The following is a 13,197-nucleotide window of genomic DNA, read 5'->3' on the forward strand; positions in this document are numbered from 1 at the left end:
TATTCGGCGCCAAGATGACCGCCACTTTAATCCTTCTCACACCCTTCTCAGAAAACACTTTCCTCTCTCTCCTTCCGTCTCCTCCTCCACAATAAAAGCACAAAACACATACACCGGAACACTGCTTCTTAACATACTCAACATAATAGCTTACATTAATACCTGAAGTTATAACATTACACTCTTTATCTGTGCTTTGTTTTAACCAGCTGACGTTGGTGCTGTTTGAACCGTTTTATCAGCTGTTGGCTGGACTCTTATGTCGCTAACGCACCGCTGTCTGTTAGATAAATAATGGACGTCAGCTAGACCGTAATGTTGCAATCGGAGCTTTACAGTTCCTACGATGTCAAACTTTAATATTAATACCTGAAGTTATAACGTTACACTCTGTATGTGTGCTTCGTGTTAACCAGCTGACGTTGGTGTTGTTTGAACCGTTTTATCAGCTGTTAACGTCGCTAGCGCACCGCTGTCTGTTGGATAAATAATGGACGTCACCTAGACCGTAACGTTACAGTCGGAGCTTTACAGGTCCTACTATGTCAAACTTTAATATTAATACCTGAAGTTATAACGTTACACTCTTTATCTGTGCTTCGTGTTAACCAGCTGACGTTGGTGCTGTTTGAACCGTTTTATCAGCTGTTGGCTGGACTCTTACGTCGCTAGCGCACCGCCGTATGTTATACATGGGAATGTAAATAATGGACGTCAGCTAGACGGCGTTATTTAAGTCGCAAGTTTGGGAGCATTTAGTCTACCCTGTAACTCATAATGACGGATAATTGTGGTGGGCAAAACCGTTACGGTATGTAGGCGTTGTTTAGAGAGAAAGACATACGATAACGGCAAAACATCGGGCATGTCCATACATATGAAGCGCCACCATGCCTGTCTATCAGCGACGGGGGCCAAGGCACAACAACAACAACAACAACAACAACAATAACAACAACAAGGTATCATTGCGGGGCATTTAAGAGACAGTTTGTGGCAGAATCAGACCGGGCTAAAGCTATTTCAACATCTTTTTGGTAGCCCCGGTCTGCTCTGCTTTCTTTCTTTATTTATTTTTCACATTTTTAATGCTGTAGACACACTGGCTGTTTCTTTCTTTTAATATTGATCAAAGGAAGAGGGTATCAACATACCTCATGTTGCACTTAAACTTAACAGAATTGAATATTCTTGAATGTTTTATTTGTATTTATTATTATTATTATTTATGTCCTCCTCTCTGTCCTATTATAGAGTTCACGTTATAAATGATGAGTGTAAGTGTCGCATGTCATTTCTTCATTAATTTTTCTTCCGTATGATCTTGAAGTATTTAGTGCAGTATTCTGCTAATGTTTATATTTATGTTTAGATGGAACATCCAACTTTCAGGAGGGCTCCGAATGGGACCCTCCTTTTGAAGGCTTCCCCACAGGCCCAGGCCCTTGGCCCTCGGCAGGTAGCCGGGGGCCAAGCTGCATACAGGGCGAAGAAGGCAGAGGAGGTGGATGCCGAGGCCTGGGCCCACGTCGCCTCTGAGGGTGGCGACACCACCAACGCCACCCTCGTCCTGAGCCGGTGGAAGACGCAGTTTGGTCGATATCAGGGCAAGATCTTCCACTGGCTCTTGAAGAACGTCGTGGGCTACAGCGTAAATCTGGTGTCCTCCCACCAGAAGGAGCGAGAGAGGGCAGGGTCTCAGTCCCCCCTGTTGGCCAACAAGGTGGAGTACTTCAGTACAAGTTAATTTTATTCAAAAAGAGTGATGACGGTTTTAACCTCCCTTTGTGACCTTGCAGGACGCCTTTACCCGCTACTCCTTAGCATACCCTGAGTTTGCGGAGGCAGTCAGGTTCCACCGGGCGTTTGAGGAGGCGCGGGTGAAGTCCCTCCAGCACGGTCAGGAGGGACAGGCGCTTGTTGGCTTCGGGGACCATAAATTTGAGACCCTGCAAAGCCTGTACGAGTCTGAGGACTCCAAAAAGATCCGGTACATCTTTGTAACATTTGGACTATAATATAGTTGCTGTGCTGACCATCGATTAATAGAATCATGTGACAAATTGTCTGATTTGTACAGATTTGTCAACTCCCTCCGAAGGAAGGCACCAACTCCGGGTATGCAGATGGAGACTGCCGTCCAGTACATCCGGAGCCAGAGAGCCAAGAGTGCATCACAGTACGTGTTTTACTGTAAAGCTCTCTGACATTGATGTACCTGGATGACCTCCCCGAAGAATGTTAGTATTTGTAATGTCTCATTATTAATGTTGCTGTGTGTCATTTATTCTTACTATAGGATTCTTGGTTCAGCACTTGCGGACTTTGTCTCTGGGCGGCATTCTCTGTCTACGTGGAAATGCAGGCCCGTGTTAGAAAGATGGTGGTCCCTAGGCCTGCATTTCCAGGCAAGTCCAGCCTAAACTAATACAGAGTTAGTTGAACTTTATTGAAATTCCTGTGTTCACTGTTTATGTTCTGTCATCATGTGATTACAGCCTCCCACTTCAGCCCCTTCAGGCCAGCTCTGCCCTCCTCCAGGTCTGAGGAGCCTTCGGATGCAGAGCTGGTAAAGGCGGTAATTGACTTGGAGAAGTGTAAGTAAAAAGTAAAGTTATATTCAGGTCACGATTTGATAAGAACAGAAAGACTTGAATTTATTGTTGACACTTTTTTTTTTTACTTTAAAATGCTTCTTTAATCAGAGGAGGAGAGTAAACGACTGGTAAGTTTGGGTTGAATTAAAAACTATCTGATGTCTGCCACGGGAGCAAAACCCGTCGGCCGACTACGCAGTACGTCTGTACAAAGTGTGGCCAACCCAAAACGCTGGCTACTGGACACACTCGCCTGTATGGTGTGGCGTACTGCGCGTCTGTCGGCGGGAAAACTGTGGAGGAGTGGAGAGAGGAAATGACCAAGAAACACAAGGGGGGGCGATGAGGGAGTTTGTTTTGTCTTTATTTATACCTTTGTTTATTTATTTATCATTTTTAAAGTGTTTTTTTATTTAATTTGTTTTATATATATATATATATATATATATATATATATATATATATATATATATATATATACATACATACATACATGATGAGCTGCTGATGCACTTGGGGGCCAAAGGTCACAGTGGTAGTGATGTGTCGGTCGCGAACGAAACGGCTCTGAGAGCCGGCTCTTTGACGTGAACGACGGGAACCGGCTCCTGATTGGGAGCCGCTTTGTTTTTTTGTTTCTCTCTCTCTTTCTCAATCTCTCTCTCTCTCTCTCTCTCTCTCTCTCTCTCTCTCTCTCTCTCTCTCTCAAGCCGCATTTGATTGGTCAATATGTGTGGTGTCGTCTCTGTGCCTGCGCTGAGCAGAAGGGGGAGGGGCGGGAGTTACACACACAGCACACAGCAAGCACACGAACAGGAGGGAGGGAGACGAGTCACGAGAGAGAAAGAGAGCAACGGACTGGAAAGGTAAAAAAAAAAAAAGTTGAGAAAACTCATTTTCTCAACTTTTTTTTTTTTACCTTTTCCAGTCCGAATGCGTTTCCTGTTGACTCATGTCAACAGGAAACGCAGCAAAATCTGGACACATTTCAATTACATTGACCAAACTAAGACAGAATGTAGAGTCTGCAAGACTAAAATCTCATATCGAGCTGGCTCCACAAACAACCTGCACAGGCACATGAGAACTGTTCATCCATCAGTGCAATTGGAAGAAAAAACACAAGCAAGTGAACCTGATATTAATGAAGGTGCCAGTATGTCTACTGCAACTGTTGCTGCAACTGCAGTGTCTACAGCATCGTCCAGTACACCACCACAACCACCTAAAAGTACAACCCAGAGCTCTATGAGCCAATTTTTGCAAAAGTCTATGACCGCAGCAAGACAGAAGACAATTGATGAAGAACTGGCCAAAATGATTGCATGTGATTTCCAACCATTTTCAGTTGTGGATGACAAAGGATTCAGAAGGTTTATTCATGCACTCAATCCAATGTATGCAATTCCAAGTAGGAAAACACTCTCCCAAGGAATCATCCCAGGCCTGTATGACAGAGAACGTTCTTCACTGCAAGAGAGGGTTAAAAAAGCCACAGCAGTTTGTCTAACAACAACTGACACCTGGACATCCCGTACCACCACATCCTACTTGTCAGTCAGTGGAGTTTTTCCACAGGAGCACAACAGCCACACACAAGCTCAAATCTACCCAACTACAGATGGGCATGCCTGAGCTGAAGCTCACTAGGGTGACCGTGGCTAAGTGGAGAGCAGGCCGCCTTTCAATCAGAGGGTCAGCGGTTCGATCCCCGGCTCCTGCTCCGCTAGTCTCATGTCAATGTGTCCTTGAGCAAGACACTTAACCCCAAAATTGCTCCCGTAGCTGCGTCTACGGTAGATAGATACTGAATTGTAAGTCGCTTTGGATAAAAGCGTCTGCTAAATGACCGTAATGTAACGTAATGTAAACAAGACTGTGTCACAAGGTGGAACTCCACCTTTCATATGACAAAACGGATTCTGGAGTCCAAGGATGCAGTCATCTCTACCCTGGCTGTTATGAATGCATCAGTTGATCCTCTGAGCCAAGAGGAATGGGAGGTACTGCAGGAGGCATGCACTGTTCTGGAGCCATTCGAGCAGGTCACTGTGGAGATCAGTGCAGACAGGTGTAGTGTACAAATGTTATCACATTATTATTATTATTAGTTGTTGTTGTTGCATTATTGGTATGAAAAGCGAATTAGACATGACCAGAAGTAATAATATATACTGCTAAATAAAACAAAGCATAATTTTAACACTTATTGTTTACTCTTTTTCAGCTATGTTACAGCCTCCAAAATGTTAATCCTGTGCAAAGGTCTGCAGAGAGTGACAGCTGAGCACCAGACCAGAGTAACCACAGGGAAAGTGACAGAGTTAGTGGCTGCTCTCTGTGCATCCACGGACAGAAAGTTCCACAGAATTGAATACAACACTGTTCTCTCAGAATCCACCATTCTTGACCCAAGATTCAAGAAGCTGGCCTTTAATGACAACAGAGCGGTTGATGAAGCTCTTCAGAGAGTAACTGCAGCAGCAGCAAGATCCAGCCAGCCAACTTCACTGCCAGAGGGCCAAGAGGGAGAAGAGGCAGCAGAGCACGAACAAGAGGAGCCACAAGCATCTGCTGTTTGGAGGTTCTTTGAAGAACGAGCAAGTGGAGACACTACAAGAAGGAATCCTTCAGCAGATTCGATTCTGGAAGTGAGATCCTACCTTGAGGAGCCCCTTTTCCAGAGAAGTGCAGACCCACTGAGCTGGTGGGAGACCAAGGCTTCAGTGTACCCACGCCTTACTCATGTGATGGCACGGAGACTGTGCATTGTAGCAACTTCAGTCCCCTCAGAGAGAATCTTCTCCAAAACAGGGCAGATAATTACGGAGAGAAGAAACAGGATCAGCCCCTCAAAGCTGAGGCACTTGGTCTTTCTCAATGTAAATCTTCACTGAAGGACAAAACTCTGGATGCTGATTTTTTTTCTTTTTGTTTTACACATTTTAATTTATATTTTGTTGTGTGATTCTGTAAGCTTCTGTATGTTGTTTCACTTTAAATTTGTTAAGTATTAAAAAGCTAAAAGTTTAAAATAGTTAAAAGTTAGTTAAGTTCATTTGTAAATAGTTAAACGTTTGTTTTTGCACTTTCTAATTTATTTTTTTATCACTCTGTAGAGTGTATCATATAATAAACATTTGATATAGTGCATGTTTTTTTTACATTAGTAATTCATATTGCGCATAATTTTACATTATTGTTGGTAATAAATTAATTTAAGCACCAAAAAATCTGAAGAGCCATTTGGGAGCCGAAAGAGCCAGCTCTTTTTAGTGAGCCGAGCCAAAAGAGCCGGTTCTCTAAAAAGAGCCGGAGTTCCCATCACTACACAGTGGTCAAATGTGCTAAATAATGAAAAGTAAACAAACAATTACTAACTTTGTCAACAGAGACCATGTTTGAATGAGCAGAATGATACCAAGAACACCTGAAATGATCTCATTAGAACTTTTTAGATATGAGTAGCATGTTCAATGCTGGTGTCTCTAAAGATCATATGTAGTCCAGCTGATGAGACAAGGACAGATGTTACAGCTGAGGAGATGTTACAGCTGAGGACACAGGGACAGATGTTACAGCTAAGGATGTTACAGCTGAGATGTTACAGTTGAGGATGCTACAGCTGAGGATGTTACAGGATGTTACAGCTGAGGATGTTACAGCTGAGGATGCTACAGCTGAAGAGACAGGGACAATGTTACAGCTGAGGATGTTACAGCTGAGGATGCTACAGCTGAGGAGACAGGGACAGATGTTACAGCTGAGGATGTTACAGCTGAGGATGCTACAGCTGAGGATGTTACAGGATGTTACAGCTGAGGAGACGGACCGATGTTACAGCTGAGGATGTTACAGGATGTTACAGCTGAGGATGCTACAGCTGAGGATGTTACAGGATGTTACAGCTGAGGAGACAGGGACGATGTTACAGCTGAGAATGCTACAGCTGAGGAGACAGGGATGGATGTTACAGCTGAGGATGTTACAGGATGTTACAGCTGAGGATGTTACAGCTGAGGAGACAGGGACAGATGTTACAGCTGAGGATGTTACAGCTGAGGATGCTACAGCTGAGGATGTTACAGGATGTTACAGCTGAGGAGACGGACCGATGTTACAGCTGAGGATGTTACAGGATGTTACAGCTGAGGATGTTACAGGATGTTACAGCTGAGGATGCTACAGCTGAGGATGTTACAGGATGTTACAGCTGAGGAGACAGGGACGATGTTACAGCTGAGAATGCTACAGCTGAGGAGACAGGGACAGATGTTACAGCTGAGGATGTTACAGGATGTTACAGCTGAGGATGTTACAGCTGAGGAGACGGACCGATGTTACAGCTGAGGATGTTACAGGATGTTACAGCTGAGGATGCTACAGCTGAGGATGTTACAGGATGTTACAGCTGAGGATGCTACAGCTGAGGAGACAGGGACGATGTTACAGCTGAGAATGCTACAGCTGAGGAGACAGGGATAGATGTTACAGCTGAGGATGTTACAGGATGTTACAGCTGAGGATGCTACAGCTGAGGAGACAGGGATAGATGTTACAGCTGAGGATGTTACAGGATGTTACAGCTGAGGATGCTACAGCTGAGGAGACAGGGACAGCTGTTACAGCTGAGGATGCTACAGCTGAGGAGACAGGGATAGATGTTACAGCACAGAAATGTGCTTAAATATATTTTTACATTTATATAACTGCATGTACAATCTTTTCACACTTGAATAAACAATAATCAAATGCAGAGGCATTATTTAACAATATGTTAGGGAGTAGTTACATTTATACAGTCTTACAGTTACAACCAACTCTTTGAGGGCGACAATGATGCTGATGTGGCCCGAGGTGAAAATGAGTTTGACACCCCTTGTCTAGGACCTTGGGAAGAGGTAATAAATTGAGATTTGTGAAATTAGGGTTAGGTTTAGGTTTGGTTAGGGGCGCAGCCCTCCTAAGAGGGCCACTGGCACAAGGGGGCTGCCCTTTAAAAAACGCTTTGGTAAAAGACCCCAAAAATAAATTAGCAATAAGGAACGCTTCACGAATTTGCGTGTCATCCTTGCGCAGGGGCCATGCTAATCTTCTCTGTATCGTTCCAATTTTAGTATATGTGCTATCGAAATAACACAACTAACCAATGTTCCTAGGGGCTTCTTATAGGTCCACACCCGGGTAGACACTCTAAGAGGGTAGCAGAGCATGTGGGGCATGTGAGGGAGCCTAAAACCGGGTTAGAATGTCTCTATCTGGGCAGAAAACACAAGTATGAAGACGTCTGGTGTGCTGCGATGTGAACCCTGAACCCTTCACTGGCTCCAGAATCTGTCTGAAACAGTCTGACCCACTTCAGGTCCCGTCTGCCCTGCTTGAGGAGCCCACGAGGCTGATGGGAAATCCATTCAGCGAGCGCTGACGTCAGTCGGACAGGATTGGTGAGCTGCAGACGAGAGAACAAAAGGATCTACTCACAGCTCTGCCTGCATTCCTCACAGACCCAGAGAGAGAGAGACGGGGGAGGGGGGAGGACACAGAGAGAGAGAGATGGGGGAGGACAGAGAGAGAGACGGGGGAGGACACACAGAGAGAGACGGGGGAGGGGGGAGTACACAGAGAGAGAGAGAGAGAGAGAGAGAGAGACGGGGGAGGACACACAGAGAGAGAGAGAGACGGGGGAGGGGGGAGGACACACAGACACACAGGCTGCAACACGTGACTGGCTCTTTCACCCGGACGCTCTCGTCCTCGGCTCCTGAACGAAGGACTCGTGGAGCAGTTGAAGGTTTCTGCTGACTCGGACACTCCGGAGCAGACAGAGACGGCTTGAGGATCCACAACGAGACAACGAGCCTGAGACCAGAAGCTGAGAGAGGAGAGATGAACCAGGAGGAAACAACACAGAGTCTACATCTGGAGCTTTATGTCTTCATCATGTTGTTCTGCTGCAGATAAACTCTTCAGGACTCTATATGAAGAACCCTGAACCTCTTTATGTTCAGTCTGTGTTCTAAACATGATCAGGACTGAAGGGGACAAGAGGGACATGTAGTCCACCTCATTCAGACTCATTCTAGAGTCCACATGTGTGTGTGTGTGTGTTTAAGAAGCACAACTGTTTTTATAAACTCTGTTCTTTATTTTCACACGATGTGGTTTCTTCCTGCTTCCTGTTTTCGTTCAAAAAATGCCGGTGCAGTTTCACAAACTCACCAGCAGGTGTTGTTCTATGACCAGTCTATGGAATGAGGGGCGCTGTGGTCTGACTGCAGAACATGGAGGGAAACACACAAAGTACTGCATGAAACATGAGTCACAACTACTTATTTATATGCCCTTCATATGCATTGATGAAGTACGCAGGGCAATCGACAAACTGTATTACATTAAAAAAAGTGGTTTGCCTTTTTTATAAAGAATTCTCACCTCTAAAAACATGAATTAGGATAGTTTTCATCGTGAGATTAGATTACAGAATTCGGCTTTCAACCAACACACAAATTAGCTCTTATTTTAATCAAAACAACTTTTTGTACCGTTAGCACCGCTGCTCTCATCTATACAAGATTTTTTTAAATGTCCCATGCAGTTTCACAAACTCCCAATTATGAATAAAATTATCCAAACGATATGTATTACTCATATCCATATGAGTAAAAAATCATAAATGTTAATTATTGGGCAGCTTGGAACCCAGAGTCAGATTATTTTATATGCTGCCTAAAATCCACAAGGACCCTGCTAAGTGGAGCTAACCACACAAAATTCCTCCAGGTACACCCACTGTGTCTGACTGCAGCAGTGATTAGTAGTGCTATTCCTAGCTTTGGCCAGCAGAGGTTACTCTAAGACCTTCCTTAGAAAATGTCACAGGACATTTCGGCAAACTAAACCTATAGTTTCCCCTTAGTAAGCACATATTCCCTGTCTACTGTTCAGCTTGTCAGAGTGATCAGAAGGAACTTTCACAATCATACTACAGGTACCCCAGCATGACAGGACCATAGTTTTATTGCAGCGTACAGGGGTAGACATCACTCAAAAATGTCCCCTCAATACACAAAAACATTCTATATTGATGTGAATCAAATAATTGTCAGAAATGTTTCCTTAACATGTACAGTTTAAATGAAATAGGTAGACATCACTCAAAGATACAAGTCCCCAGATACAAGTCTCCTCTTGGCAATTTCTTTAAAAAAATAATCAAAAAGCACATTTGAAGTAATATACTGGTTAAAGACCTTAAAAGTAAATTTTCTATTCCATTTTTTTTTTTTTAAATGACCAGAAACACAAGTTCCCACTTGGTTAGAGTAGCATGACAGTGCACTGTTGGTAAGGTACACGTGTGTGTGTGTGTGTGTGTGTGTGTGTGTGTGTGTGTGTGTGTGTGTGTGTGTGTGTGTGTGCACTTGCCTACCTAGCTAACAGTGGCCTTAGGCGTCGTTACACAGTCACTAACAGGGGACGGCGTCCCAAAAAGGGGACATTTTGGAGGTCTTCTGATGGTCATACTGTAAATCAAGCTAAAATCATGTCTAAAATCCTCTGGTATAATTTTTGCCAAGTGGGGACTTGAACGTGTGTGAGTGTTTAAGCCCATGCCCAGCACTGATCCTGCAGGCTGGAGCGGGGATTTTAACGACTCATTCACACGCGTTGTTTTAAACATGCCTCCATTGTGTGAATGTGTGAATGGCTTGCAGCCCCAAGACTGTCTTTCAGACTGTGGGGGGGGGGGGGGGGCTATTAACAGGCCACTTAGACTACATCCACACTACTCTGTTTTCGTTTGGAAACACATATGTTTTGCTACGTTTACACTGAGCGTCCACACTACGCCGGCGTTTTCGAGCACCGTAAACGGAGGAGTTTAGAAACGATCCCGAAGCCGGATAACTTCGGAAACTCCGGGTAGCGTATTCGTGTGGACGGACGGAAACGCATAAGTTTGGAAACGATGACGTGGACACCCGTAATCGACTACCAGGTTAATTTAACGCGGACAACTGATTACAGGCATTGCTGACCTTGTTGTCTTTACTAGCAGCTGTTGTCCAGTTAAAGTCTGCATGTCTGCGGAGGAAACAGCTGTTATTGTAGCGATCAGTGGGCGGCGTGAGAGAGAGATCAGTGAGCGGAGAGAGGGAGAGAGAGACCCGCAGCGCTGTCACTAACGTTAAGTCTGAAAAATAAAACTTATACAACTTTCCACGAACTGTATCTGTTTGAGTTTATAGAGGAAGATTTTAGAGAAGATCTTAAGTATCAAATACGTACTTACGATCATTAAAGACTACTTTATTACTCTGGTTGCTTAGTTACAAAATACGACAATATACTTCCTGTTTACATCGGCGCATGTCCAGTGTACGTGAAGAGTCACGTGATATTCGTTTTCAGGCGTGTGGAGTGGACGGAGATCATTTCGGAAACGATGGCTGAAACGCAGTGTGGACGGAGATCGTTTTTATGTTTCCAAACGAAAACGGAGTAGTATGGATGTAGCCTTAGGCCATGTCCATATAAGGTTATTAGCATTAACGAAAACTAAGGAAAAAATTAAAACTAGGTGTGAATTTTTTTTCCGTTAACTGAAATAAAAATAAAAACGAGGCTTTATAAAAAAACAATAACTAACTGAAACTGTATTGTGTCTTTACAAAACTAACTGAAATAAAATAGAATTATAGAGAAAATGTCTTTAGTTTTCGTCTTTGTCAATGTATTTCATAGATGTCAATTTATTTCATACATAGGCTAAGTCTATCTTCCGCTGTACCACTTTTAGTACACGCCCCTCGCCTGGTATCATGGCGGCAAAAGTCGGGAGAAAGCGACAGAGTCCTATTTCGGATTACTTCGAAAATGAATGTCGCAAATAAGAGCAAGTGCCTTGCAATGGAAGATGATAAGATATGTGGAGCATTTATCAAGGGGAAAAATCCCACAAATCTAAAAGTGCATTTGAAAAGCTCAGAGTCGGAGGAGTCGGACGCAGAGGGTGAGGAGAGTGGAGGCCTTGGTGAGTGTTGGAGTTTGACATTTTTTTCCTATGTGGACCGCCTGCCGCTGGAAGTTATGCTTTGCAAATACTCCACCAGGGACGTGTGGTCAGGGGACCTCACCTGTCATCATGAAAAGTAAAAAACAAATAATGCTAAAATAAATATTAATATTTCTCTACTGATCTGTGCTATAAATGTAATTTCTATATGATTCCAATCATTTCAAGCATTTTTATAATCAAAATCGCTGAATCAGCGCATGTCCTGTTCAAACAGAGAGGAGACAGTGAGGTGAGGCAGCGACGAGCTGTGCCTCACCTCAGATTGTGAATCCCTCACTAACTGGGTTGAGCGCGTGTCTTTTGCTTTCTCATTGTTTGTCACCACTGTAATATCTGTAGACACTTTTATTATATGTCCTTTCTTAGCATACCTCACCGCACGTCACTGTACTCCACCGCTTTCTGTATCCTCTGTGTGGAGCTACAGAACACGCCCAAACATGCGTTATGTTGCTCTATATCAAGTGCAAACCACATAGTGTAAAAGTCATGTAAATTGGATGCTGTTTGTCAGAAAACGCAGATTTACTTGGTCTGTTGCATTCCATGGTAAAGACTACAATTAATACTGAAACTAATAAAAACTAAACTCAAACTAAGCATTTTCAAAAAACAAAAACTAAACTAAACTAGCAAACCCGCTTTAAAAACTAATTAAAACTAAACTGAAATTGAAAACAAAAAGTCAAAACAAAATGAAAATAAAAACTAGTGAAAAATGCAAAACTATAATAACCTTGGTCCATAATACTCCGTTTTCGTTTGAAAACGCATATGTTTTGCTACGTTTACACTGAGCGTCCACACTACGCCGGCTTTTTCGAGCACCGAAAACGGGGGACTTTGGAAACGATCCCAAAGACGGATAAATTTGAAAGCTCCGGGTAGCGTATTCGTGTGGACGGACGGAAACGGATATGTTTAGAAACGATCACGGCCATACCCGCGTTCGTTACTTGATTGGTTCTTAGCAGTCATGACGTGTCCTTCCCTGATTCGTCACACATATATCACGTGACCCTTACCCGGAAGAAAACAAACAGCCAGGGCTACCAGTGATTAATTTCAACATGGATAATGAATCGTTGCTTGCTTTGTGTCTATACTAGCAGCTGTTGTGCAGTTAAATTCTGCATTTTTTAATGCTACTACTGCCTACACGCGGAGGAGGCAAGCTATTATTCGAGCGCTATGCGACAATTCCCGTGTCCAGAGGCGTTATCAGCCCTACATGGAGTGACGGTTTTGGGTGAGGCCAGGAAGAACGAGCGCCTGGTGGAGTAATTTCATCAATGAAGTTATGATTCCCGAAGAACGGCAAGAAAACTTTCGTATGTCCAGATCGCCATTGATGAACCTTCGCGAAATGTTACGTCCGCATGTGGAGAGAGCAACAACCACGATGAGGGGGCCCGTGGATGTACTTACAAAGGTAGCGTGCACGTTGTATTACCTGAGTGACGAGGGCAGACTCCGGAAAACCACTAATGCATTTGGGCCATCTCGACAAGTTGTTTCAGT

General features: G+C 43.7%; 1 protein-coding gene and 1 non-coding gene across 7 annotated transcripts; one reads left to right on the forward strand and one right to left on the reverse strand.

Annotated features, from left to right (window-relative positions):
- Nucleotides 1–305: 305 nt before the first annotated feature.
- On the forward strand, nucleotides 306–8,117 carry LOC137874774 (uncharacterized). Of its 6 annotated transcripts, none has more exons than XR_011103339.1 (8): nucleotides 308–962; nucleotides 1,255–1,277; nucleotides 1,373–1,723; nucleotides 1,800–1,990; nucleotides 2,081–2,179; nucleotides 2,300–2,408; nucleotides 2,499–4,668; nucleotides 4,825–5,750. XR_011103339.1 is itself a non-coding variant. In XM_068713710.1 (7 exons), exons 1-6 carry the CDS (start codon nucleotides 891–893, stop codon nucleotides 2,571–2,573), a joined length of 897 nt encoding a protein of 298 aa, XP_068569811.1. In that variant the 5' UTR covers nucleotides 308–890; the 3' UTR covers nucleotides 2,574–2,597; nucleotides 7,960–8,117. The 6 variants fall into 6 exon arrangements, 3 of the variants coding, with proteins under 3 accessions (XP_068569812.1, XP_068569811.1, XP_068569810.1); XR_011103338.1 differs by lacking the exon at nucleotides 1,255–1,277 and having other exon boundaries at nucleotides 2,499–2,597; nucleotides 2,706–4,668; XR_011103337.1 differs by lacking the exon at nucleotides 1,255–1,277.
- Nucleotides 7,632–7,737, reverse strand: LOC137874969 (U6 spliceosomal RNA). The gene has a single exon (XR_011103362.1). It is a non-coding gene; the product is annotated as a U6 spliceosomal RNA (small nuclear RNA).
- Nucleotides 8,118–13,197: the final 5,080 nt, after the last annotated feature.

Source organism: Cebidichthys violaceus, unplaced genomic scaffold (genome assembly GCF_023349555.1).
Source record: "Cebidichthys violaceus isolate CVI_PGR_0920_01 unplaced genomic scaffold, fCebVio1.0.p SCAF_19, whole genome shotgun sequence".
NCBI classification, from domain to species: domain Eukaryota; kingdom Metazoa; phylum Chordata; class Actinopteri; order Perciformes; family Stichaeidae; genus Cebidichthys; species Cebidichthys violaceus.

Bases quoted from the DNA above. Each gene is read 5' to 3' on its own strand.
- LOC137874774 (XM_068713710.1), top strand. From the start codon at position 891: ATGCCTGTCTATCAGCGACGGGGGCCAAGGCACAACAACAACAACAAC. The intron at 963-1,372 runs GTATCATTGCGG...ATTTATGTTTAG, and splicing joins ACAACAATAACAACAACAAG to ATGGAACATCCAACTTTCAG. The intron at 1,991-2,080 runs GTACATCTTTGT...TGATTTGTACAG, and splicing joins GAGGACTCCAAAAAGATCCG to ATTTGTCAACTCCCTCCGAA.